The sequence below is a fragment of the Pistacia vera genome, unplaced genomic scaffold, assembly GCF_008641045.1.
Source record: "Pistacia vera cultivar Batoury unplaced genomic scaffold, PisVer_v2 Contig492, whole genome shotgun sequence".
NCBI classification, from domain to species: Eukaryota; Viridiplantae; Streptophyta; class Magnoliopsida; order Sapindales; family Anacardiaceae; genus Pistacia; species Pistacia vera.
The window spans coordinates 734,924-757,321 of NW_022196326.1; the positions used below are offsets into that span (position 1 = coordinate 734,924).

Below are 22,398 nucleotides of genomic sequence, written 5' to 3' on the forward strand. Positions count from 1 at the left end.
GGATTCGGCCATTTTTCACTGAAAACTCTCTCTCCTATAAACAACACATTTACTTTTTCTAAATCTTTTGTAAGTCAGTCCTCTGTTGCGACCTGACCCACACTATCAATATCAATAACAATCAGTGACTAGGACTTGCTACCTTGCATCCAACCACTTTAAAACTCTCATAGCATTTATTTCGCATTCTATATTCGTATTCACTTGTGCTTCTTGCCAATCAACTCTAGCCACGTGACAATTAGTTGTGCCAAAACCAAGCATCACCAGGGTTCATTGTAAAATATCAAACGATCTCAAGGTACATGCTGTATCTACTAGTTGTGCATCCTACGATGGTATCAATTGGATGCTGAGACTAGCTTTCACGACATAACGCGCTGGTAGTTAGGGGTATAGTTTCACCGGCAAAAGATCAGTCGAAAGGCAAAAATGGAGGCCCGCCCATTGATAAAACCATAACATGCAAAAGATTGTTGACTTATATTTTTTGGATTGGAAGAGTCTTAGGGGAGGCTTTGGAGCTATATCAGAAGATGAAACTGTAAGAAAAGGTGAAGGCTACCTAGCTTTCACCATTCTTATACATTGATTACATTCTTTAATAATATCTTGATTAATTTTATGGTCAGGATTTGGTGAGAAATGGAAAAAAATTGTTGCATTTGGCTTCAAATACTTGCTTCTGTAGCAAGTTAAGGTGTAAAAGAGAGCATGCGCAAAGCTTAGAGTGGTGGAGAGTTTCTAACTCATGTATGGCTTCTCATGGCACATTTTGGCTTAATTGATCACTTTGGACAGCCAAATACAAGAAATAGTTGGTTCATTCCAAGTAATTAATCAACCAAGTGCCTCAAAAATATTTCTTAGTTGTTTTTACTTCATCGAAACCCAGAGACCTTTCTATAATCATCAAAATAAATTTAATTACTTCAATTGTTGTATTAATATTAGAATTTATTTGATGTCTCACCATCTATATCACCATTTGGATGAGTTGAATGATCGGCTACTATAAAATAAACCATATTATCTCTCTCCTAATACTTCATGATATAAGTAATGATATAGTAAGGGAAATATTTTGGCCCCAACTATTTTCCTCGTTAGTCCCCATCTTGAATTTTAAGTGCAGGAAGAAGTTGTAATAAAAATTCTTCTCTTCTCTTCTTCTTCGTACTTTTACTTCAAAGTTTTATATTTGTTGTTATAAAAGGTTCAGTATATTTACACAATCACAATTAGCATAACAACGGAAGTTTCTTAATAGGATTCTGTGATACCGAGTGTTTTGTTTTGATGTGTATAAAAGCCGGATTTCTCTTATGTTAAAATGCCAATTAGAATTGATTACTTGATTGTAAGAGTATTGAAATTGTCATTCTATAACACATTAAATCTGTAATGTGTGTAATCAACTATTGATTGATTTTGTTTCATGCGTTAATTTTTATATTTGATTTATTAATATTTATTTCCAATTAACATAAATTTATAACATAAAATATAAAGCTTTGCAATTAAATGTATGGAAGAAAACCCTATGGGGTTGGTCCTGATGGTCAAGGATTCTGCTCCCTTTATTGACTTTCTGGTTAAACCACGTTGTGACTTACTTGGTCCTTTGGATTTGTAAGGTTTCAATGGATCTCGAAAATTAATTGAGGTTGACAAGCTATCCCAAACATCTCGATTACCATATCTATATATATTATATCTATATAGATTATTATATATATTTTTATATATAATCATTATATATATATATATATATATAATAATTATAATCCTCATTCAAAATTGAAGATGAGGGTTAAACATTCCCATTATATATGCTCATGGATCGAGTGCTTGTTTGGCTTTCTGTTTAAGAAATATTCCAATTATTAAGTGGAATGTTTTGAACAAATGCTAGAGATAATTTTAGGAGATCCGTAGATCAAGTTTCGATGATTTCATGGTCTCTTGAACTTGAATAGTGTAATAAAAGTGTGATGGGTTCAAACACCTAGCCACATAAAGGGTTGTGGGTTCAGTTGAACTCACCCAACTTTTTAAAATTTTCAAAAAAGTATTAATATTTTATGAATTTTATAATTTTAACCCCACTTAATTTCATATTGACCTCTTAAATTATTAATTAACAGTTTTTTAACTTTTCTTTCTTCTTCATTTCCTCTCCTTTTTTCTCATATTATATTTTTCCTTTGGTTAAAAACTCAAGAAAGGCCACTCCTTTGGATTACAAGGTAAGATGATGCTCATTTTATTTTTATTTTTTTTTACTAAAAATTCTTTTCTTTTAGCTTTCTTAATTGATGAAAAATCATGAGCTATGAGTTTTTGCTGAGTTTAATGAATGAGTTTGAAACTAGAAGATTAAATTACTAGATTTTAATGTGGGTTTTGATTTAATCTTATTTATGTTGATGTATGAGTTAATTAGTTGTTGTTTTAAGTTGAGTTTGATAATTTTTTGTTAGTTCTTGAGTTAATTTTGAATAGTTTAAAGAATTAATGAAACCGTAAGTTGTAGATATTTGGGGATTATGCAAAGTTTTCAGAATATGAAAAAACGTTGAGGACAATTGTAGAATTGATAATTTAGTATGTATAACTTTTAAAAGTACATTTTTTACGCTTATTACTTCAGTATATATTTTATTGTAAATTTATCAATTTTAATGTTTTGAACTTGACTCAGAATCCTGACTACGTCATCCCTAGATGGGTTTGTCACTTCTACTATCTCTAGCAAATGAGAGCCCGAGTAAGTTGATAAACCTTTGGTTCTCCTAACTAAGATGATGTGTTCTTGGTGAATGATATTTGTGTGCGGTTAAAAAAAGATCTGTGTGGCGTTTGTTCAAAGCAAACAATCTCTGCTTGGTTTGATATGACCTCTAACGGTAAAAATTGCCTATAATATAATAGGCTTGTAGTGGGGCTCTTCTGAATAAAGTAACCACCCAAAGCATATGCTAACATACTGTTCATATCATTAGCCTCAGTCACTCAATATCTATTACTATTTCCTGAATATTCAATTTATGAATGCATGGTTTTTTTCATCAATGTTTTCAGTGTTATAAGCGAGATACTTTTGTTTGGATTAAGAGAAAATGAACGAGAATAAAGAGAACCATAGAGATAATGAATAAAGAAAATCGAAATAAACCATATTAGCTTGCTCAAATAAGCTTATGTGACAAGTAATGGAAAAGATGAAAATCATGTTCTCACATGGAAGAAGAGACAGAAAATTTATTGGTGGGAGAATTACAAACTAAATAGAGGAGAATAGAAAATACCAGGACGAAAGAAGCAATGACATCAACAGAATGGTATTTGTCCCAGAGTGGCATTTCAATCCTAGAATAGATAGAAGAAAATTAGAAAAACAATGATTAAATTTACACACAGGATATATAGTTAAACAAGGCAAAGCTATAAAAACTCACCCATCGAATTTTCACAATATTATTATTTTGTTTTCCAGTTGGACGAGTGATGGTTCCTTTCTTACCAAAGGATTCTTCGATTTGAACGACACAATCCTCTTTCACATTGGTCAAGGTCAATTCCTTCAAGAAGGTCACATTCTTCAACGCCTCAATCACAAAATTCTCTGTCATATTGGTCAAGGTCAATTCCTTCAGGGAGGTCACATTCTTCAACGCCACAATCTTCTTTAGTTTATGGCAATCTCTCAGTTCCAAAGATTTCAGCAATGGCATCGCTTGTTCATTGATTTGCCAGTCTCTCAGTTCCTTCAGCTTCCATAACTTCAGGACGCAGAGTTCCGGAAAATCATCCCTTTTACACGTCATTTGTTTCCCCTGGTAGGAATCCGCAAAAAGCCTGAGGACCTTCAACTGCTTCAGCTGCCCTAGTGTGGCAATCGAATCTTCATTTAGTCGTGTCAATGACAAGGTAAGGATTCTGAGATTTGGGGGAGGTTGGATTGACTTTTGTAACTTGCCGACCAAATACATCTCCTTCAGCTCCTCGTGACTCTTCAGCGATCCCAAATCGAGGTCAGAAGGTTCATCATTATCATTTATTGTTCTCAACCTTAAGGAACGAAGAGTGGTCCGTTCAAGAATCCATTCGGTTATGATCTTGAGTGATTTTGTGTGGGCTGTCAGCCCCACTTTCCGAAGACACTTCAGTTCATTCCACCATTCACGTTTCGGGCACTCAGTCTCGCGGATGAAAAGACCCCACAAAGTCAGAAGCTTGCTTAAAGAACCATGCTTTAGACTCTTTAGAGTCGACAATGGAAAACTAATCTCGTTGAGGTATAGATGCCGTAGATGCTTTGCTTCCAAGATGCCCTTAGGAAGAGTTGTGATATTAGTGTTTTTGACATCTATAATCTGCAGGCAGGGAAGATCACCAACTGATGTGGGGATTGAGTCCACAAAGGTCTTTCTAAGGCCTATGTGCCGAAGAAGAAGGAGTTTTCCTAGTAATTTAGGAAGAACTGGTTTGTATACACCTTCAAGATCAAGCACTCTCAGCACTTGAAATCCTTGTTTAATGATGACATTATTCAGAAAATTGCCTACACTCTCTGAAGTTTTGCCTCCCTTTTGGGTGTTGCAAGATATATATGAATGTAGATTTTTAAACCAATCATCCAAAGGAGTGCCGTCCTGGATATCCCAATGTTCTGCAAGCCTCCGGATGCATGAGATGGAGGAAGAATTTTTTCCTTTATGGAGGTAGAAAAATTCCATCTGCTCAGCCTTTTCAATGAATGTACTATACAAAGTTTTCGGCAGACGACAAGTTTTAGGGCTGTCATCTAATCTGCGTTTTGTTACTTCAATCAAGTTCCTTTGCACCAGTTCGTCAAAATCACTCTTCACCTGATCTTCAGGGGCCATTTCTGTCACTTCCCCTGGTATTCCTAATCCTTCAGGAGTCATTTCTGTCACTTCCCCTGGTGTTCCTAATCCTTCAGGAGTCATTTCTGTCCCTTCCCTTGGTGTTCCCAATCCTTCAGCAATCCATAAATGAAACAACCTCCTTACAGGGATCTCATCCGATTTGGGGAAAAGATATAAGTAATTTACTAATGCTTTCAATCGGGGAGGTAGATACTTATAGCTCAAAGTCCAGATATTTTTATTATCCTGTTTCTCCCAGGTAGTACGTTGTTCTGTATATTCTTCTTCATCAGAAGCTTCCTCTTGTTTTTCAGTATCTTCAACACTTCTTTCTTTTATGATTTCTCCTTTCATTTTCTTCTCAATCTCCGTGAACCATTTATAATAGTCCATGTCTTTTTTAGTACCGGACAATAAACCTCCCAGCACATGTATTGCAAGAGGTTGTCCGCGACAACATTTCCAGAATTTTTCCTTGAGATCCGACTCTTTATCTTCCAAACTTCTATCTCCTCGCAACTTCTTCAAGATCAACTTCCAAGAATCATCTGCATTCAGTGTTTTTAGCTCCAGAATATTAATTGATGGACTGAAAATGCGGGCTATAAAAGCGTCAGAGGTATTTATGATCACCCTGCTACCATTTGATTAGCCTTGTGAACAGATCTTCTGGAGATCATACCAAGCAGCGGGTAGGTCGAGATTATCCAAGACAAGCAGGAACTTCTTCTGAGACAAGAAATTAGTGAGCTCAGCTTCCAAGTTTTCATTTGAGGACAATTTCTTTGCATCCGAATCCTTCGTAACCTGCTGCCACATCTCAATCAAGATACTTCTCTCGTCATAATCATGAGAAATGTTAATCCAGGCTCGGCAAGTAAAAGTCCGCTGTATATATGTGTTTTTGAAAACAGTCTTCACTACAGTTGACTTGCCTGAGCCTACCTCGCCCACCAGTGCGATTAAATTCTTGTCACTGGGAAGAAGAGTTAGTTTAGCTAACTCCAGTATTTTATCCTTTTTTACTCCAATAATGTCGGTTTCCTTGTTCAAATAATCAAAAGCTTCCTTCAGACGCCCTGAAACTTCTGTTTCATTGACAACAAGAGCCTCCTTAGCAGGAACTGTTTTTTCGATTGCAACAGAAACCTCCTCAGCTGAAATTTCTCTTTTAATTTTAATAGAAGCCTGGCTTTCATGTTCATCAATGGATGAAATTCCAGCTCCAACATCCTTGCTTCTAGCATACAGCGATAGATCTCTTCCGAAGAATCTTATATCTGGATACCGTTCTGCATCAGCTTCAGGGAAACTGAAAATCACCCGGCTACCGTTTGATGAATTCGGAAGAGCAAACTTGATAATCTCCCAAAGATCCGGTGTCCGAACATCAATTAGTACTACTAGGTACTTCTTCTTGATTAAGAAGTCATGGAGGTCTTGTTGCAGTGAATCAGAATGCTCCTCCGTTCTCTCAGATTTTTCTGTAACTTTTTTAAATATATCATGGAGAAGTAGTCGTTTGTCAAACTCTTGGTGAACATGAACCCAAGCACGACAATCAAAATGATTCTTGACTTTCTCATCTTTGTAAATCTTGAGCAACGTTATTCTCTTAGAATCATACTCTACCACTGAAATTTGAAAAGGTGAAGCTTCTCCACTGAGGATTAGTTCTTGTAAGTCTTCCATCCCGTCCTCCGAAGGGAAAGTTCTACTTTTCTTATCAGAATAACCTTTGGAAATGTGGTTAGCCTCTTCTGCTTTTCTAAAACTAATGGATCCAATTAGAATTTTCTTTAGTATAGGCTCCTTGTTTTGATTCCCCAATAATTTTTTTAATTGGGTCGAGAAACGAGTTTTCTCATACTTCAAATGCACGTAAGGCAATGCCTTCTCGTTCTGAATTGATGTTGTTACGTGGAATTTGTCAATGGCATCTTCTACCATGTAAACAGCTTCCATAAACCCAGGATCCAAGACGCCCCTTGAATCACTTTTCCGGAATTCCTGTACCTCTGATAGTTTGTTAATGAACTGGTGGAGTTGTGGGAGCAGTGGATCAAAGTTTGCCTCGCCATGAACCAGACTATTTAGTTTTTCCTTCACATGCAAAATAGTTGTGTCTACTGCCATGGATTCTGAACCTCCTCTGTTTCTTTTTCTGAAAAAAATTAAGCAACCACTTTCATGAGCTTCCGTAGATGAAGAAGACAAACAGAAGAACAGAATGAAAGACAAGGAAAAGAAAAATCAAAGAAACAAGTTCAATTTATATAGTGAGTGATATGTAACCTAATCAAAGTTTGTGCCAAAGAAGTAATAATAAAAGAAAACATTATGCACTATAAAATGATTTCAATACCCTACAGAAACATAAGTGTGGTAGAAAGTTAGAGAGTGAACTCAAAGGAAGCTGTTAGAGACTAAGAATGAGGGGCACACATAGTAAACAAAACCTTATACACGAGAAATTTTGAAGCAGAAAGATTAAGACCTAGAAGGAGAAATATTTGTGTGTGACAACAAAGGAGAAAGAGAAAATTAAAGGATTTTGAAAAAAAGTATACATACATATACACTATAACTCCTTTGATAGTGACTTCTAGTGAGTGTTTAGTTCGGGGTCATAAAAGATAACACCGGTAATTTATCTTTTAATCCGGTTATTACCACCTTTGGGTGTCAAGTAATAAAATATTATGGTAATTGACCAATACCAATAGTGATTACTGTAGGTAATATTGGGGCAATTCGATTACGATCTAAAATTGTGTTATTTTTTTATTACTGAGGCGATCCACTATTCATACCAATTTTATCCTTAATTAAAGAAACATTTTGGACACAAATGCCCTCATATGTTTATTAAATAACAATTAGCCTAAATGTGTGAAATGACTATTGTAACCTCATATATTAATTTTTTAGACAGAAATATCCTCACTATTTACATGAATAATACCCAAAATACCCCTAGCCACCCAAGATGACTATCAATCGTTGACCATCATTGTCGAAACTGTGCACAGACGGTCAGATCTAGCCGAACCTGCACCGATCTAGCCAGAAATGGCCAGATGGTCGTGGATCGAACCAAAAACAACCGGATCCATTTTGGCCGTTTTCGACCAGATCTATGGCTAGATCTGATCGGTCTTGTGTTGTTTTGTGACTGCCAGCGACGACCGGCAGTGGTGGCTAGTGGCCAACAACCTTCTTGGGTGGTTGGGTGTATTTTTTAAAATTTTAAACTTTTATTATTAAGGTGTTTTAACTAAATTCTCAAATGTACGAGGTTAAAAGTAATGCTCTAAATAATAATAATAATATTAAAAAGAAAGGCAATTTAGTAAAAACCTTTTTCGATAATATTTTTTTCCTCTTAACCGTACATATTAATTATTTATATTCACCAATCTAATTAAACATTCAAGTGTAATCTATCTCAGTGGTAATCTTACCCTTTTAGTAATAAAAAAATTATTCAAACCAAACACTAAGCTAAGGTAAAGAAAACTTACTAGGATATATGGTACAGAATTTGAGTTTGAAGTAGAATAGAGTTATTATCTTATTAGGAAAATAATCATGAAATCATTATTAATTAGGGAAAGGCAAGTTATAAATTATTATTTAATTAATTAGAAATTTTAAATTAAAGCGCAAAAAAGTTTGACGTGACTTTTAATATAAAAAAATATTACTCTTCCCAAATGATATCTTAAGGGAGCGTTTGGTTACTTATTTCTATTCATATTCTCAATCCTACTCCCCAAAAAATGTTTGGCACATTATTTGAGAAATATTAGTCTATTTTTTTAATTACCTTTAGACCTTTTAAGTTTATTAACTTCATAAATACCCCAAAAAAATTTTAAATTAATAAAAACACCCCCACCCACCCATACTTACCAAATTCCTGCAACTATCATCGGTGGTAGCCGGAATCTGTCACAACGGCCTACACTACCACCGGAAAAGGCTAGAAAGAAATGGCCATCGTTGACAGGCAACGACGGCCATATCTTTGATCGTCACTGACGGCCAAAAATGGACTTTTTCGGCTGTCGATCTAGCCTTTTCCGGTCAGATCTGTGGTGAATCTGACCGGAAAAAGCCATATCGATGCCCTACTCGCCAGATCCTACTGGTCTGTGGTGTAACGCAATTTTTCGGCCAGATTTTAGCAGTGGTGGCCGGAATCTGGCTCTACGGGTGGTGGGGTGTTTTTGTCATATTATAAAATTTTATATATTTGGGTGTTTAGTTAAATTAGCAAACCTATGAGGTTTTTTATAAAGTTTTAAATTTTATCTCGTAATATTCCCCTATTCAAATACTCAATATTATTCACAAAATCCTACCTAAAATAATAAAACAAACGAACCCTTAAATTTCTCATCTCAAGTGATGTGTTGTCTTCTGTGGCTTAGAGATGTTAGATGATATGTCAATACCGATTTGGGATTTTATTTGCGAATAATAATAATACTCAAACCAAAATGACTATTATACTCGCGTATAGCAATTCTATTTTATTTTTTTCTAGTTCCAATCCACCCAATAATTGTGCAACATTGATATATAATAAGAAATGATAAAGATTGTATAAGATTAAGTGATGATAGGAATATATGGTTTGTAATATTAATTGTTATAGGATCCCTTACCTTGCTCTCTGTCTTTTATGCAATCGAAAATCTCCAAAGCAAAGCTAGTAGATTATTACTTCTCTTCTCGTTAATTTGCATGAATCCCAAAACCGTAGCTACACGATTGGATTGAAATGTTAAGAATTTCCTCAACTAAAAGGGCGTACAGGAAATCTCAAAACAAATTAACTAATAATCTTCAGGATTTGTAAGAGAAGATGACTTGCCTGAAAACTCCACCGGAGAGCTAATTGATCCTGTTGCTTCAAATGTTTAGCAATGGCTTCTTGGTGAAACAAAACTGTTGAGTTTTTTGTTTTTTGTTTAAAGTAAGGCTCTAATATCAAAGTTAGGGCCTTATTAACTATAATTAATTTTGGTAAACATTGTAATTATATTAACTATAAATGTGGATCTCGTGGTTTGGTAGATCCAAGATTATGTGCATAGCTTTTCAATTTTCCCAATACAAGAATATGATGCTAATAGTGGAAAGCAAGTAAATGAATAGACAAAAGCAAAATGTAGACAAAGTCTTGTTGGAATGTTGGAGGGCTTTTTTGAGGATTAACAATTACTCAAAGAATATCACTTTAACTTGGTTCTATGTATATTTTGGACTTTAGGACCTTGAGAAAATTGAATACTTAATGAAATAAGAATTGTAAATCAAAGTAAAAACCAAATGGGCTAATCTGTTCATTTCATAATTTGTGGTATGTACTTCATTTGTGTCAAAAATCATAAACACATACCTTATATTCAGACTTGCAAAAAATATCTAGAATATCACGAAGAACTCAAAGCTTGAGCGACTCTATTCCATACTCATTGCTTTAGATTAGTCTATATTCATCTTATAAAATAAACACTTCTGTGCTGTCACTCTCTCTCTACTGTGCTTGCCCACCACGTTTTGTAAATTGATCAGGAAGCTTCCTGAATTAGTTATGTAAATGTGTATAAATCAATTGGTTTGTAAGATGAACACTATCTTCCATAATACAAGCTTAATATTCTTGCGTCTCTCGCTGGGCACTCTTTTCTCTTCTCCACTCTGCTTTCTCTTTTTCTCACGAGGAGAAAGAAGAGCAGATTGGTTGTCACCCAAGCTCGGATTCAGAAGAGAAAGTGGAGGAGACATGAACTGAAATTTTTCTCTCTTTTCAACTCTCTCTTTCATGCATGTTAACCTTCTTTCTCTTAGCACAATCAGACTCAAAAACCTACATGTTATATATACGAAATGAGTCAACATGCATATGGTCACGAAGAAATTTCCCAATCTAGAGTTACAAAATGGGCTTGAAGGTTAAGTTCCAAGCTGCTTCGCGCTTGGACTTCATCACATACAAATCATAAATCCAAAAGCATGCAAGGGATCTGATGCAAAGGAGTAGAAGACAAGAAAATTAGGGGAAAAAACAAAAGAAAAATAATAAAAAACTTTAAAAGATGTTAGGGGAAAAATGGGTTGATTGCTCCTGGGAACAGAAAACATATATGCAGAGAATCATCATCTTTACTGCTTTATATCGTATTAGTTTCCTTTAATTTGTACGATCTTACTTTTATATAAGCTTTAGCTTATTTTCAACAAGAATTAGACGTTTTAACTCATTTTCAAGCAACAAGAAGTATGCTTTAATTGATACTCAAGCAAGATTTAAATTTTTGCAGGCTATATACGCGGCTGCCCTTTGTATATGAATAAACTATCTAGTGCTACTTGCAGAAGCAGTATCGCCCGTTAGTGTTGCTCCCAAGTAAGTATAATTTACTTCTTAATTTGTTTCTTGTTTGACTTATTTACCTCATTTACTTTTCTGATATTTTGTAACACTCCGCAGTTTGATACATTGGGAAAAGAGGACAGCCATGGATATATTTTCTTCAAGCTGGTTGAGAAAAGTGTGGAAAGAATACGATGTGCGATTTACTGTTATGCTTAGCCTTGTTCTCCAAGTAGTATTGATCTTTTTGGGTAATCGCAGGAAGTACGATTACAAAGTTTGGATAAAATTTTTTGTGTGGTGTGCCTATCTAGCTGCAGACTCCGTGGCAACTGTTGCCCTTGGTGTACTCTCAAATAACCTTGGAGATTTGTCGAGTGGAGCAGCTGAAGTTTCGGATGCCACCATTCAACTAACTGCATTCTGGGCACCATTTCTCCTTCTACACTTGGGTGGCCCCGACGCCGTTACTGCTTACTCCTTAGAAGACAATGAGTTGTGGTTGAGGCACCTTCTTCAAGTAATTGTTCAAACAGGAGTGTCAGTCTATGTGATGTACATGGCATGGACACGCTCCCACCTTTCATTTCTATCTCTTCTAATGTTTTTTGCAGGGCTGATCAAGTATGGAGATAGGACATGGGCACTCAGGTCGGCAAGCAGCGAAAAACTCAGAGAGTCCTCGCTAAAGCACCAAACTGTCCGCAGAGACTTTCATCAGCTTTACAGGGATTTCAAAATCAAGGTCAGTGAGGGATACATAGTGGAGAAAGAAACGTGTGTAGAAATGGTTAATCGGCGAGTTCAGCCTGAAGTTGAAAACCAACCATACTCCTTAGTTCAAGCCTATGGGATAGACCTAACCAAACGTCTTTTCTTAGATTCTACATTAACTGTTAGAGAAAGAAAAGAAACCCAGTCCATTTTCAAACAATCTTCTTTCAAAAGTGCTTTTCAAGTAGTTGAAATAGAGCTTTCATTGATCTATGATTTGATGTACACCAAGGCACCTCTTCTCTATACTCCTTTGGGTCTATGCCTGCGTCTCCTCACTTTCTTTCTTACCTCTATAACGTTGCTTCTATTCACTTTCCTTGTCGAGAAGCACAGCTTCACTAAAGCTGATCTCCTCATAACATTCTTCTTGCTAGTTGGTGGTATTTCTCTCGAGATTTATGCAGCACTGATGTTAGTCTTCTCTGACCGTTTTTTTCTTTGGTTAAATATGCAAAAAAAAACTTCGACCATCTTTCAAACCATAAATTCTTTACCACTTCCTCAGATTCGGAGATGGTCAAATAAAATGACACAGTACAGTCTGATAAAGTTCTCTCTGAAAGAAAAACCCATGCCTTGCAGAGATCTCTTCAAGTTATTAAACATTGAATTTAAGATTGAAAAGTGGTGGTCTATGTCTCAGACACAAGTCTCGGAAGATTTAAAAAAACTGATATTCAGGTATTTCAAGAAAAAAGCTGCCCGAATGGAAGAGAAAAGTAAAGTGTTCATAAAAATACTGCCTACAGCCAAAGCAGTAGCACGAGCATCTGAGGATCTGGAAAGAGGTGATCCAATTATCAATGAAGACATTGGGAAGAGAATTCTCTTCTGGCACATTGTTACAGAAGTTTGGTACAACTTAGACGGAGGCAATTCGGAGACTAAGCAGGAATTTGTTCCCATTAAGGTTCATTGTAAATTAATCAAACAAATCTCAAGATATATGCTGTATCTACTGGTTGTGCATCCTGCAATGGTATCAATTGGATTGGCTCAGACTAGCTTTCAGGACATAAGTGCTGTTGTTAGGGATATAGCTTCACCGGCAAGAGGAAAAAGCGATAAACGAGGCCGGAAGAGGAATATTGATAAAACCGCAGCATCCAAAAGATTGGCCGACTCGTGTTTTTTGGGATTGGAAGGAGTCTTAGGGGAGGCATTGGAGCATATTCAGAAGATGACACATGAAGAAAAGGTATAGACTAGTTACCTTTAACCATTCTAAAATACATTGATTATATTCTTTAATTAATAATCTTTCATTAATGTTATGCTTAGGATTTGGCGGAGAAATGGAACAAAATTGGTTGCATTTGGCTGGAAATACTTGCTTCTGCAGCAAGTAAGTGTAAAGGGAGAGAGCATGGGCAACAGCTTAGAAGTGGTGGAGAGTTTCTAACTCATGCATGGCTTCTCATGGCACATTTTGGCTTAACCGATCACTTTCTACAGCCAAATAAACAAGAAATAGTGAGGCTCATTGCCAAATAATTAATCAACCAAGTGCCCTCAAAAATATTTCTTTGTTGTTTTTACCTCATCGATCACCAGAGACCTTTCTGTAATCATCCAAATAAATTTAATTACTTCAGTTGTTGTATTAATAATTTATAATTGATTCTATGTGTTCACATCTATATCACCATTTGGATAAGGTGAATTGATCGGCTACTATAAAAATAAAAATAAAAACATATTATTTCTCTCGCACATTCATAGGATTACAATGGATTTTATGTTAAAAAGTTTAATTGACATGAGTAAGGGAAGTAAATTTTGAGCCCCAACTATTTTCCTCTTTAGTACCCATCTTCAATGTTAACTGAGGATAGAATTGTAATAAAAAAAACTTAATATTATTCTTCCTTCATACTTTTACTTCCAAGTTTTATATTTTCCGTTATAAAATTAAAAGTATTTATATCAATCAGGATTAACAATAAAACACAAAAGTTCCTCAATAGGAATTTGTGATAAGGTGTTTTGTTTTAATGGGTAAGAAACCAAATTTCTCTTCTATTAAGATGTGATTTAGAAGTGATTACTTGATTGTAAGAGCATTGAGGTTGTGATTCTATAAACAAATTAGTCCACAATTGTATGATAATCTTAGGAGATTGGTAGATCATGTTTCAATAAGTGACATGACTCGTCCCAACTCTCCATATCCAACAGGCTCCGAGTACACCCATGAGACTCGAGTAACTGAGATGTATCATGTGGGAAAGTTGGAAGTTTTAAAACCTGTTTTCTCTTAACAACATAAAACATTTTTCCCATTCTTTCCATCATAAATAAACATGTCTCGAAAATTCAATTTAAAATTTGAAAGGTATCAGGTTTTCATATCTTTTACAATCAAAATATAAAATAACATATGAAAAGAAATCATACTTTAGCAACAGATTCCAAACTTGACATGTTTCACTCAAATGATATGATGTCGTGTGACCCAACCTTGAGTGCAATCACTCATCCCCCTTTGACATTGGGGTGGAAGGGAACAATTTGACAAAAAAGAGTGGCGAGCTAAAACTACTCAGTTAGTGGGTGTTTTGTGAAACATTTTCTAGAAACATCATATCTATGCGATAAATATTCATGTTTTACTAGATCACTTTCCTAATAGTCATTTTACAACATTTAAACTATTTTTCATAGACTAATAACTTTAAGCTAATATCATTTCTGATAACAACATTTAAGGCATGCAATAAATATTGATGTTTTTCAGAAAACATTTGTATAATCATATTTTAAAATCTAAAGCCATTTCTTATGAGCTAGTACAATTCAATATCATAACAAAACTAAAAATGCTTTCTGAAAACTATCTCTCGTATCTAATATCGAAATCTCTCACCACAACTAGTACCCATAGGGATAATCTCTCAATACCTAGTGGGCATCACAGACACAGGTAGAATTAGGAAAATCTCTCAATACTCAACAAGATCTATCATTGTGCAGGGCAGAGCCAATAAATTTCTCTCAAAACCTGGTAGAAAGCTCAATGCCTAGGCAGGGCACTGTAATCTCTCAATACGCATGTAGCCATACACATGCGTAGAGCCAGAAAACTGAATCTCTCAATATGATGTGCGATTTACTATTATGCTTAGCCTTGTTCTCCAAGTAGTATTGATCATTTTGGGTGATCGCCGGAAGTACAATTACAATGTTTGGATAAAATTTTGTGTGTGGTGTGCCTATCTAACTGCAGACTCCGTGGCAACTGTTGCCCTTGGTGTACTCTCAAATAACCTTGGAGATTTTTCTGGTGGAGTAGCTGAAATTTTGGATGCCACCATTCAATTAACTGCATTCTGGGCACCATTTCTCCTTCTACACTTGGGTGGGCCCGACGCCATTACTGCTTACTCCTTAGCAGACAATGCGTTGTGGTTGAGGCACCTTCTTCAAGTAATTGTTCAAACAGGAGTGTTAGTCTATGTTGAGAATATGTCTCAGCTACTGATTTGGCATGATGAGGTGGCTGCTGATTTGGTCAAGGATTGCTGCATAATGGATGGTTGTTGATTTGGTGCTGAAAGTTGTTAAACGTGTGTATTTCCAGATTTAGTCTTTGAAGTAGAGCTGGTCATGTGCTTGTTTTTAGGAATACGTTATCTCAGTAGTGAATAAGTTGTTAGTGGAGTCATGTTCAGTGTTTTTAGCAAGTTTGTTACGTATTTCTGTTACAAAATCCTGTATATATTTGCTGCTGATTCAATAAAGATTGTGGCAGTTTGCAGTCTGTATTAAGCCTTTTTTTGCATTATAGTTGCTCAGATTTTGTTCTTGCACAATTAAGACTACAAATTGGTATAGAGCATTTATTTCTTTAGGGATCTGTGTGACATTTGTGAGTAGTGTTATTTGCAAACACCAAACCAGAAAACAGAAACCTTGATTTAATGGCTTCCAATGCATTCTCTCCAGTTTCTCCACCAGTTTTCACTGGTGAAACTGCACACTATCATACATGGGCAGTTAGAATGTCTGCTTATTTGCAAGCTGTGGACCTCTGGGAGGCAGTCGAGGAAGACTATGAAATTGACCCATTACCTGACAATCCCACTGTGCAGCAAATTAAGGTTCACAAGGAGAGAAGAACTAAGAAGTTCAAGGCCAAATCATGCCTCCATTCAGCAGTGTCTGAAGCATTATTTACCAAGATCATGAACTTGAAGTCAGCTTTTGAAATCTGGCAGTATCTCAGGGAGGAGTTTCAAGGCAACGCGAGAACAAGAAGTACGCAGGTGTTAAATCTCATAAGGGAATTCGAGCTCCAGAAGATGAAAGAATCTGAGACTGTCAAGGAGTATGTAGACAGGCTTTTGAGCATTGTTAACCGAGTGAAGCTTCTTGGAGAGCAGTTTTCTGACAGAAAGATTGTGGAGAAAATTCTGGGGACCTTACTTGAGAAGCTTGAAGCCAAGATATCTGCTTTGGAGGAGTCTAGAGATCTTGCAGAGATCTCATTGGCAGAACTTTTAAATGCTTTGCAGGCACAAGAGCAAAGGAGACAAATTAGAGAGGAGGGGTCTATTGAAGGTGCTTTACAAGCAAAGTTGCAAATCTATAAAAGTGGTAAAGACAAGAAGACAAAATGGAGGAAACACAAAGGTGCTGGAGCCAACAGCAGTAATGGGAATGCAGGTGCTCAAAACAACAACGGTAATGCTGGAAGGTTTCCTTCATGTCCTCACTGTGGAATGACTAATCACTCTCAGAATAGGTGTTGGAGTAGGCCTGATGTTAAGTGCAATAGATGCAATCAAATGGGCCATGTAGAAAGAATTTGCAAGAGCAGAAGTAACCAGTAGGAAGATGAGGCTAAGGCTGTGGTTCAAGAGGAAGAAAAGCAATTGTTTGTTGCATCTTGTTATGCAAGTAGTAGCTTGAGTGAGGCTTGGCTTATAGATAGTGGTTGTAACATGACGAATGATCCGGAGCTCTTCAAGGTGTTGGATAAGTCTGTCTTCTCCAAAGTCAAAGTTGGCAATGGAGAGTATGTTGAAGTTAAAGGTCGAGGGACCATAGCTATTGAAAGTGTTACAGGTACTAAACAAATCAATGATGTTTTATATGTACCTAGGATTGACCAAAATTTGCTAAGTGTTGGACAGCTTCTTAAGAAAGGGTTTAAGGTGTTTTTTGAGAACAAGAGGTGTATCATTAAAGATGCGGAGGATCAGGAGCTGTTTACTATAAAGTTGAGAGGCAAGTGCTTTTCACTAGATCTCATGGAAGAGGAACATGCTACATATCAAATTTCATTAAACAATGCAGTGACATTGCATAAGAGATTGGGCCATTTTCACCATCAAGCACTCTTGTTTATGTAGAAGCATGAGTTGGTACAGGGCCTACCTCCACCGGAAAATCACTTACCAAGCTGCAAAGCTTGTCAGTATGGCAAGCAAAATAGGTTGCCATTCCCTCAGAAATCCTGGAGAGCCTCACAGAAATTGCAACTTGTGCATACTGACCTTGGAGGACCACTGAAGACTCCATCACTTAAAAGAAGCAGGTATTATATTGTTTTTATAGATGATCTGACAAGAATGTGTTGGATTTATTTTTTAAGGTTCAAGTCTGAAGTGGCTGGAGTGTTCTGGAGATACAAGGCTTTTGTGGAGAACCAAAGTGGCTACAAGATGCAAATATTAAGGTCAGACAATGGGAAGGAGTACACCTCAACTCAATTCAATCAATTTTGTGAAGAAGCAGGCATTGAACACCAACTGACAGCCCCCTATACTCCATAACAAAATGGAGTAAGTGAAAGAAAAAATAGATCGATCATGGAAATGACAAGGTGCATGTTGCATGAGAAGGGAATGCCTAAAAATTTTTGGGTAGAGGCTGCTAGTACTGCTGTTTTCCTCTTAAACAGGCTGCCAACAAGGGCTTTGGAAAATAAAACTCCTTTTCAAGTCTGGTATGGATTTAAACCCTCCTTATTGAATCTAAAAATATTCGGTTGTTTGTGCTTTTCACATGTTCCTCAAGTGAAGAGGGACAAGCTTGATAAAAGGGCAGAGCCTGGAGTGTTTATTGGTTACAGCAGCTCTTCTAAAGCTTACAGGATTTTCCAACCACAAATTGGAAAAATTCTGACTAGCAGAGATGTTGTGTTCATGGAAGATGAACAATGGAATTGGGATCAAACCAAGGAGGAGCAAAGTTCAGAAATTCTATGTACTCATGATAGCAACATAGATCATCCACCTATAAGAGGAACTAGATATCTCTCAGACATCTATCAAAAATGTAACGTTGCTGTGATGGAGCCTGCAGAGTACAAAGATGCTGAGAAACACCAAAGATGGGTGGAAGCCATGAAGGAAGAAATGAGAATGATTGAGAAAAACCATACTTGTGAGCTTGTTGATAAACTCCAAGATAGGAAAATTATTGGAGTTAAATGGGTGTTTAGAACCAAATACAACTCAGATGGTTCAGTTAACAAGTATAAAGCAAGACTTGTTGTTAAAGGGTATGCTCAAGTGTTTGGTGTGGACTTCTCAGAGACCTTTGCACCTATTGCAAGGTTAGATACCATCAGAATGTTACTGGCATTAGCTGCACAGAGGGGTTGGAAAGTGTATCAACTGGATGTAAAGTCAGCATTCTTAAATGGTTTCTTGCAGGAGGAGATTTATGTTGAGCAACCAGAGGGATTTGTGGTGAAAGGTCATGAGAACAAGGTGTATCTACTAAGGAAGGCTTTGTATGGTCTTAAGCAGGCACCAAGAGCTTGGTACAGCCGAATTAATGATCACTTGTTAAGCCTAGGCTTTGATAAGAGCCTTAGTGAAGCCACTTTGTATGTGAGAAAGGTGGATTCTGACTTAATTATTGTATCTGTTTATGTTGATGATTTGCTTATCGCAGGAGGAAATGAAAAACTTATTAAAGACTTCAAGACAGAAATGTTCAAGGTGTTTGAAATGACTGATCTGGGCCTGATGTCTTATTTTCTTAGAATAGAGGTGAGGCAAAGGCAACAAGACATTTTTATTTGTCAGACTAAATATGCAAAGGAGATTCTAAAGAAGTTTCATATGGAGAGTTGCAAGGCTACAACAACTCCTATGGTTCAGAAGGAGAAGGTCAGCAAGGATGATAGGTCTAACAAAGTTGATGAAGGTTTATATCGAAGCTTAATAGGCTGCCTGATCTATCTCACAGCAACCAGGCCTGATATCTTATATGCTGTGAGTATGCTCTCAAGATTTAAGCACTGTGCTAGTGAAGTGCATCTTCAAGCAGCAAAGAGAGTTGTCAGATATGTGAAGGGCACTGCCAACTGTGGTGTTAAGTTCTCACAGTGTTCAGTCCTTGAATTTCATGGCTTCTCAGATAGTGACTGGGCAGGTTCAATTGATGATATGAGGAGCACAACTGGATTTTGTTTCAGTTTTGGTTCAGGGGTGTTCTCATGGTGCTCTAAGAAGCAAGAGTTGGTTGCTCAAAGTACTGCAGAAGCTGAGTTTGTGGCTGCTACAGCAGCTGTCAATCAAGCTCTTTGGTTTAAGAAAGTGCTAATTGATCTGCATATGGAGCAGAACGAAGGCACAAAGATTTTGGTTGACAACAAGGCAGCAATTTCCATTTCAAATAATCCTGTCTTTCATGGCAGGACAAAGCATTTTAAAATCAAATTATATTTCCTAAGGGAAATACAAAAGGAAGGAGAAGTATGTTTGGCTTACTGCAGAATCGAAGATCAAGTTGCTGATATATTTACCAAGGCCTTGTCCAAAACCAGGTTTGAGTTTCTAAGAGAAAAGCTAGGAATGTGTAGCATCTGATCCAAGGAGGAGTGTTGAGAATATGTCTCAGCTGCTGATTTGGCATGATGAGGTGGCTGCTGATTTGGTCAAAATTGCTGCATAATGGATGGTTGCTGATTTGGTGCTGAAAGTTGTTAAACATGTGTATTTCCAGATTTAGTCTTTGAAGTAGAGTTGGTCATGTGCTTGTTTTTAGGAATACGTTATCTTAGTAGTGAATAAGTTGTTAGTGGAGTGATGTTCAGTGTTTTTAGCAAGTTTGTTACGTATTTCTGTTACAAAATCCTGTATATATTTGCTGCTGATTCAATAAAGATTGTGGTAGTTTGCAGTCTGTATTAAGCCTTTTTTTGCATTATAGTTGCTCAGATTTTGTTCTTGCACAATTAAGACTACAGTCTATGTGATTTACATGGCATGGACACGCTTCCAACTGGCACTATCCCTTCTAATGTTTTTTGCAGGGCTGATCAAGTATGGAGAAAGGACATGGGCACTCAGGTCGGCAAGTAGTGAACACCTTTGAGAGTCCGTCCTAAAGCACCAAACTATCCGCTGAGACTTTCACAAGTTTTACAGGGATTTCAGAATCAAGGACAGTGAGGGATACATAATGGAGAAAGAAACGTATGAAGAAATGGTTAATCAGCAAGTTCTGCCTAAAGGTGATATCCAACCTCGCTCATTATTAGTTCAAGACTATGGTTACTAGACCTAACCAAATGTCTTTTCTTGGACTCGATGTTAACTTTTGGAGAAAAAGAAGAAACCCATTCCATTTTCAAACAATTGTCTTTCAAAAGTGCTTTTCAAGTAATTGAAATAAAGCTTGGATTGATCTATGATTTGATGTACACTAAGGCACCTCTTCTCTATACTCCTTTGGGTCTATGCCTGCGTCTCATCACTTTTTTTGTTACCTTTATAACTTTGCTTTCATTCATTGTCCTTGTTGACAGGCATAGCTTCACTAAAACTGATCTTCTCATAACATTATGTAGGTTTTTTGGTCTGATTATGCTAAGAGAAAGAAGGTTAACATGCATGAAAGAGAGAATTGAAAGGAGAGGAAAAATTATGTTCAAAGTGTACTCTGTTTTCGTTCATAAACAGAGAAATATAAAGACAAGTTTTCATCACTATTACAACCACTCTACAGTGAGAACTTTTTTCAAATACAAATACAATCTAACTAATACACATTTATAATGACATATGCTGGCCTAAATCACTGGCTGTCCTCACCTAAACTATCACATTTATATTCAAAAATAACCAAAAAAGGGCATTTGACAAACAGCCTACAACCAGCTCAAATATGGCGCCAAACATTCAAACTTGAATTGTAAAATAGTTTCCAGCAAAATATCACATACTTTAACACTCCTCCTTGATATTCTTGCTGGAAACTCCAAGTCTGAATCTTAATTATTCAAACTTGGATTTGCCTAAGGACTTAGTCATTATATCTGCCACTTGTTCTTCTCCTTTACAATGAATCAGCTTTACTTCACCATTTTTCTTAGCCTCTCTCACTGCATGGTATTTGATTTTGATGTGCGCAATTGTTGATTGGTTGTCACAATACAGCACATTAGCCTCAGTATGTTCCAGCTTTAAATCCTTCAGAATTTTTCTCAGCCAAACCAATTGGTTGGCTACAGCAGCAACAGCAACATATTCTGCTTCTGAAGTTGATTGTGCTACAACTTCCTGCTTTTTTGAGATCCGGCTTATAGCACCTGCATTTAAGAAAAAAAAACATATCCAGAGGTACTCTTCATATCATCCAAAGAGCCACCTTAATCACTGTTGGTGAAACTATACAAGCTCAGGTTTTCAGCTTTCTTGAACCAAATTCCTAGGTCTGGACAGCCTCTAACATACCTAAAAACCCTTTTTGCTGCTTGCAAATGCAGCTCACTTGGTCCATTCATAAATCTGGAAAGTAAGCTTGCTGCATACATGATGTTAGGCCTTGTTGCAGCCAAGTACAACAAACACCCAACAATGCTTCTGTACTTAGTTTCATCAACCTTAGCAGCTCCATCATCTTTACAAAGCTTCTTATTTTACGCCAGCTGTGTGTTGACAGACTTGTAATTCTCCATTCCAAATTTCCTAAAAAGTTCATTAGCATATTTCTTTTGAGAAATGAATATGCCATTAGGAGATTGACGCACTTCCATTCCCAAAAAGAAACTCATTTAACCTAAGTCAGTCATCTCAAATTCATTATGCAACTCATTCTTAAAGTCATGCAGCCAAGTGGAATTGCTTCCTGTCACCAGGAGGTCATCAACATACAAGGATACAAATATTGTCTCATCACCAATCTCTCTAACATATATGGTATGCTCATTTGGACTCCTTACAAACCCCAAACTCACCAGGTATTCATTGATCCTGCTATACCAGGCCCTAAGGCCCTGTTTTAGACCATACAAATCCTTCCTAAGGAGATACACCTTATCCTCTTGTCCTTCAACTTTATACCCTTCAGGTTGCTCTACAAAGATTTCTTCATTAA

At 36.6% G+C, this 22,398-nt stretch overlaps 4 protein-coding genes across 4 annotated transcripts; 3 read left to right on the forward strand and 1 right to left on the reverse strand.

Moving 5' to 3' along the window:
- Window positions 1-3,244: 3,244 nt before the first annotated feature.
- On the reverse strand, window positions 3,245-7,031 carry LOC116105099 (disease susceptibility protein LOV1-like). Its single transcript, XM_031391519.1, has 3 exons — window positions 5,578-7,031; window positions 3,462-5,484; window positions 3,245-3,372 (listed from the first exon to the last, which is right to left on the reverse strand). Exons 1-3 carry the CDS (start codon window positions 7,029-7,031, stop codon window positions 3,367-3,369), a joined length of 3,483 nt encoding a protein of 1,160 aa, XP_031247379.1. The 3' UTR covers window positions 3,245-3,366.
- A 4,252-nt stretch (window positions 7,032-11,283) lies between these two features.
- Window positions 11,284-12,535, forward strand: LOC116105121. The gene is made up of 3 exons (XM_031391545.1): window positions 11,284-11,316; window positions 11,401-11,803; window positions 11,898-12,535. The coding sequence occupies exons 2-3, from the start codon at window positions 11,429-11,431 to the stop codon at window positions 11,901-11,903; spliced, it is 381 nt and encodes a 126-aa protein (XP_031247405.1). The 5' UTR covers window positions 11,284-11,316; window positions 11,401-11,428; the 3' UTR covers window positions 11,904-12,535.
- On the forward strand, window positions 12,535-13,766 carry LOC116105120. Its single transcript, XM_031391544.1, has 2 exons — window positions 12,535-13,258; window positions 13,342-13,766. The coding sequence occupies exons 1-2, from the start codon at window positions 12,587-12,589 to the stop codon at window positions 13,552-13,554; spliced, it is 885 nt and encodes a 294-aa protein (XP_031247404.1). The 5' UTR covers window positions 12,535-12,586; the 3' UTR covers window positions 13,555-13,766.
- A 2,214-nt stretch (window positions 13,767-15,980) lies between these two features.
- Window positions 15,981-16,892, forward strand: LOC116105100. Its single transcript, XM_031391520.1, has one exon. It carries the CDS (start codon window positions 15,981-15,983, stop codon window positions 16,890-16,892), a length of 912 nt encoding a protein of 303 aa, XP_031247380.1.
- Window positions 16,893-22,398: the final 5,506 nt, after the last annotated feature.

Coding starts and splice junctions, on each gene's coding strand:
- LOC116105120 (XM_031391544.1), top strand. CDS start 12,587: ATGACACAGTACAGTCTGATAAAGTTCTCTCTGAAAGAAAAACCCATG. Junction 13,259..13,341: donor AGATGACACATGAAGAAAAG/GTATAGACTAGT, acceptor TGTTATGCTTAG/GATTTGGCGGAGAAATGGAA.
- LOC116105099 (XM_031391519.1), bottom strand. CDS start 7,031: ATGGCAGTAGACACAACTATTTTGCATGTGAAGGAAAAACTAAATAGT. Junction 5,485..5,577: donor CTCGACCTACCCGCTGCTTG/GTATGATCTCCA, acceptor CCGCATTTTCAG/TCCATCAATTAATATTCTGG.
- LOC116105100 (XM_031391520.1), top strand. CDS start 15,981: ATGGCTTCCAATGCATTCTCTCCAGTTTCTCCACCAGTTTTCACTGGT.
- LOC116105121 (XM_031391545.1), top strand. CDS start 11,429: ATGGATATATTTTCTTCAAGCTGGTTGAGAAAAGTGTGGAAAGAATAC.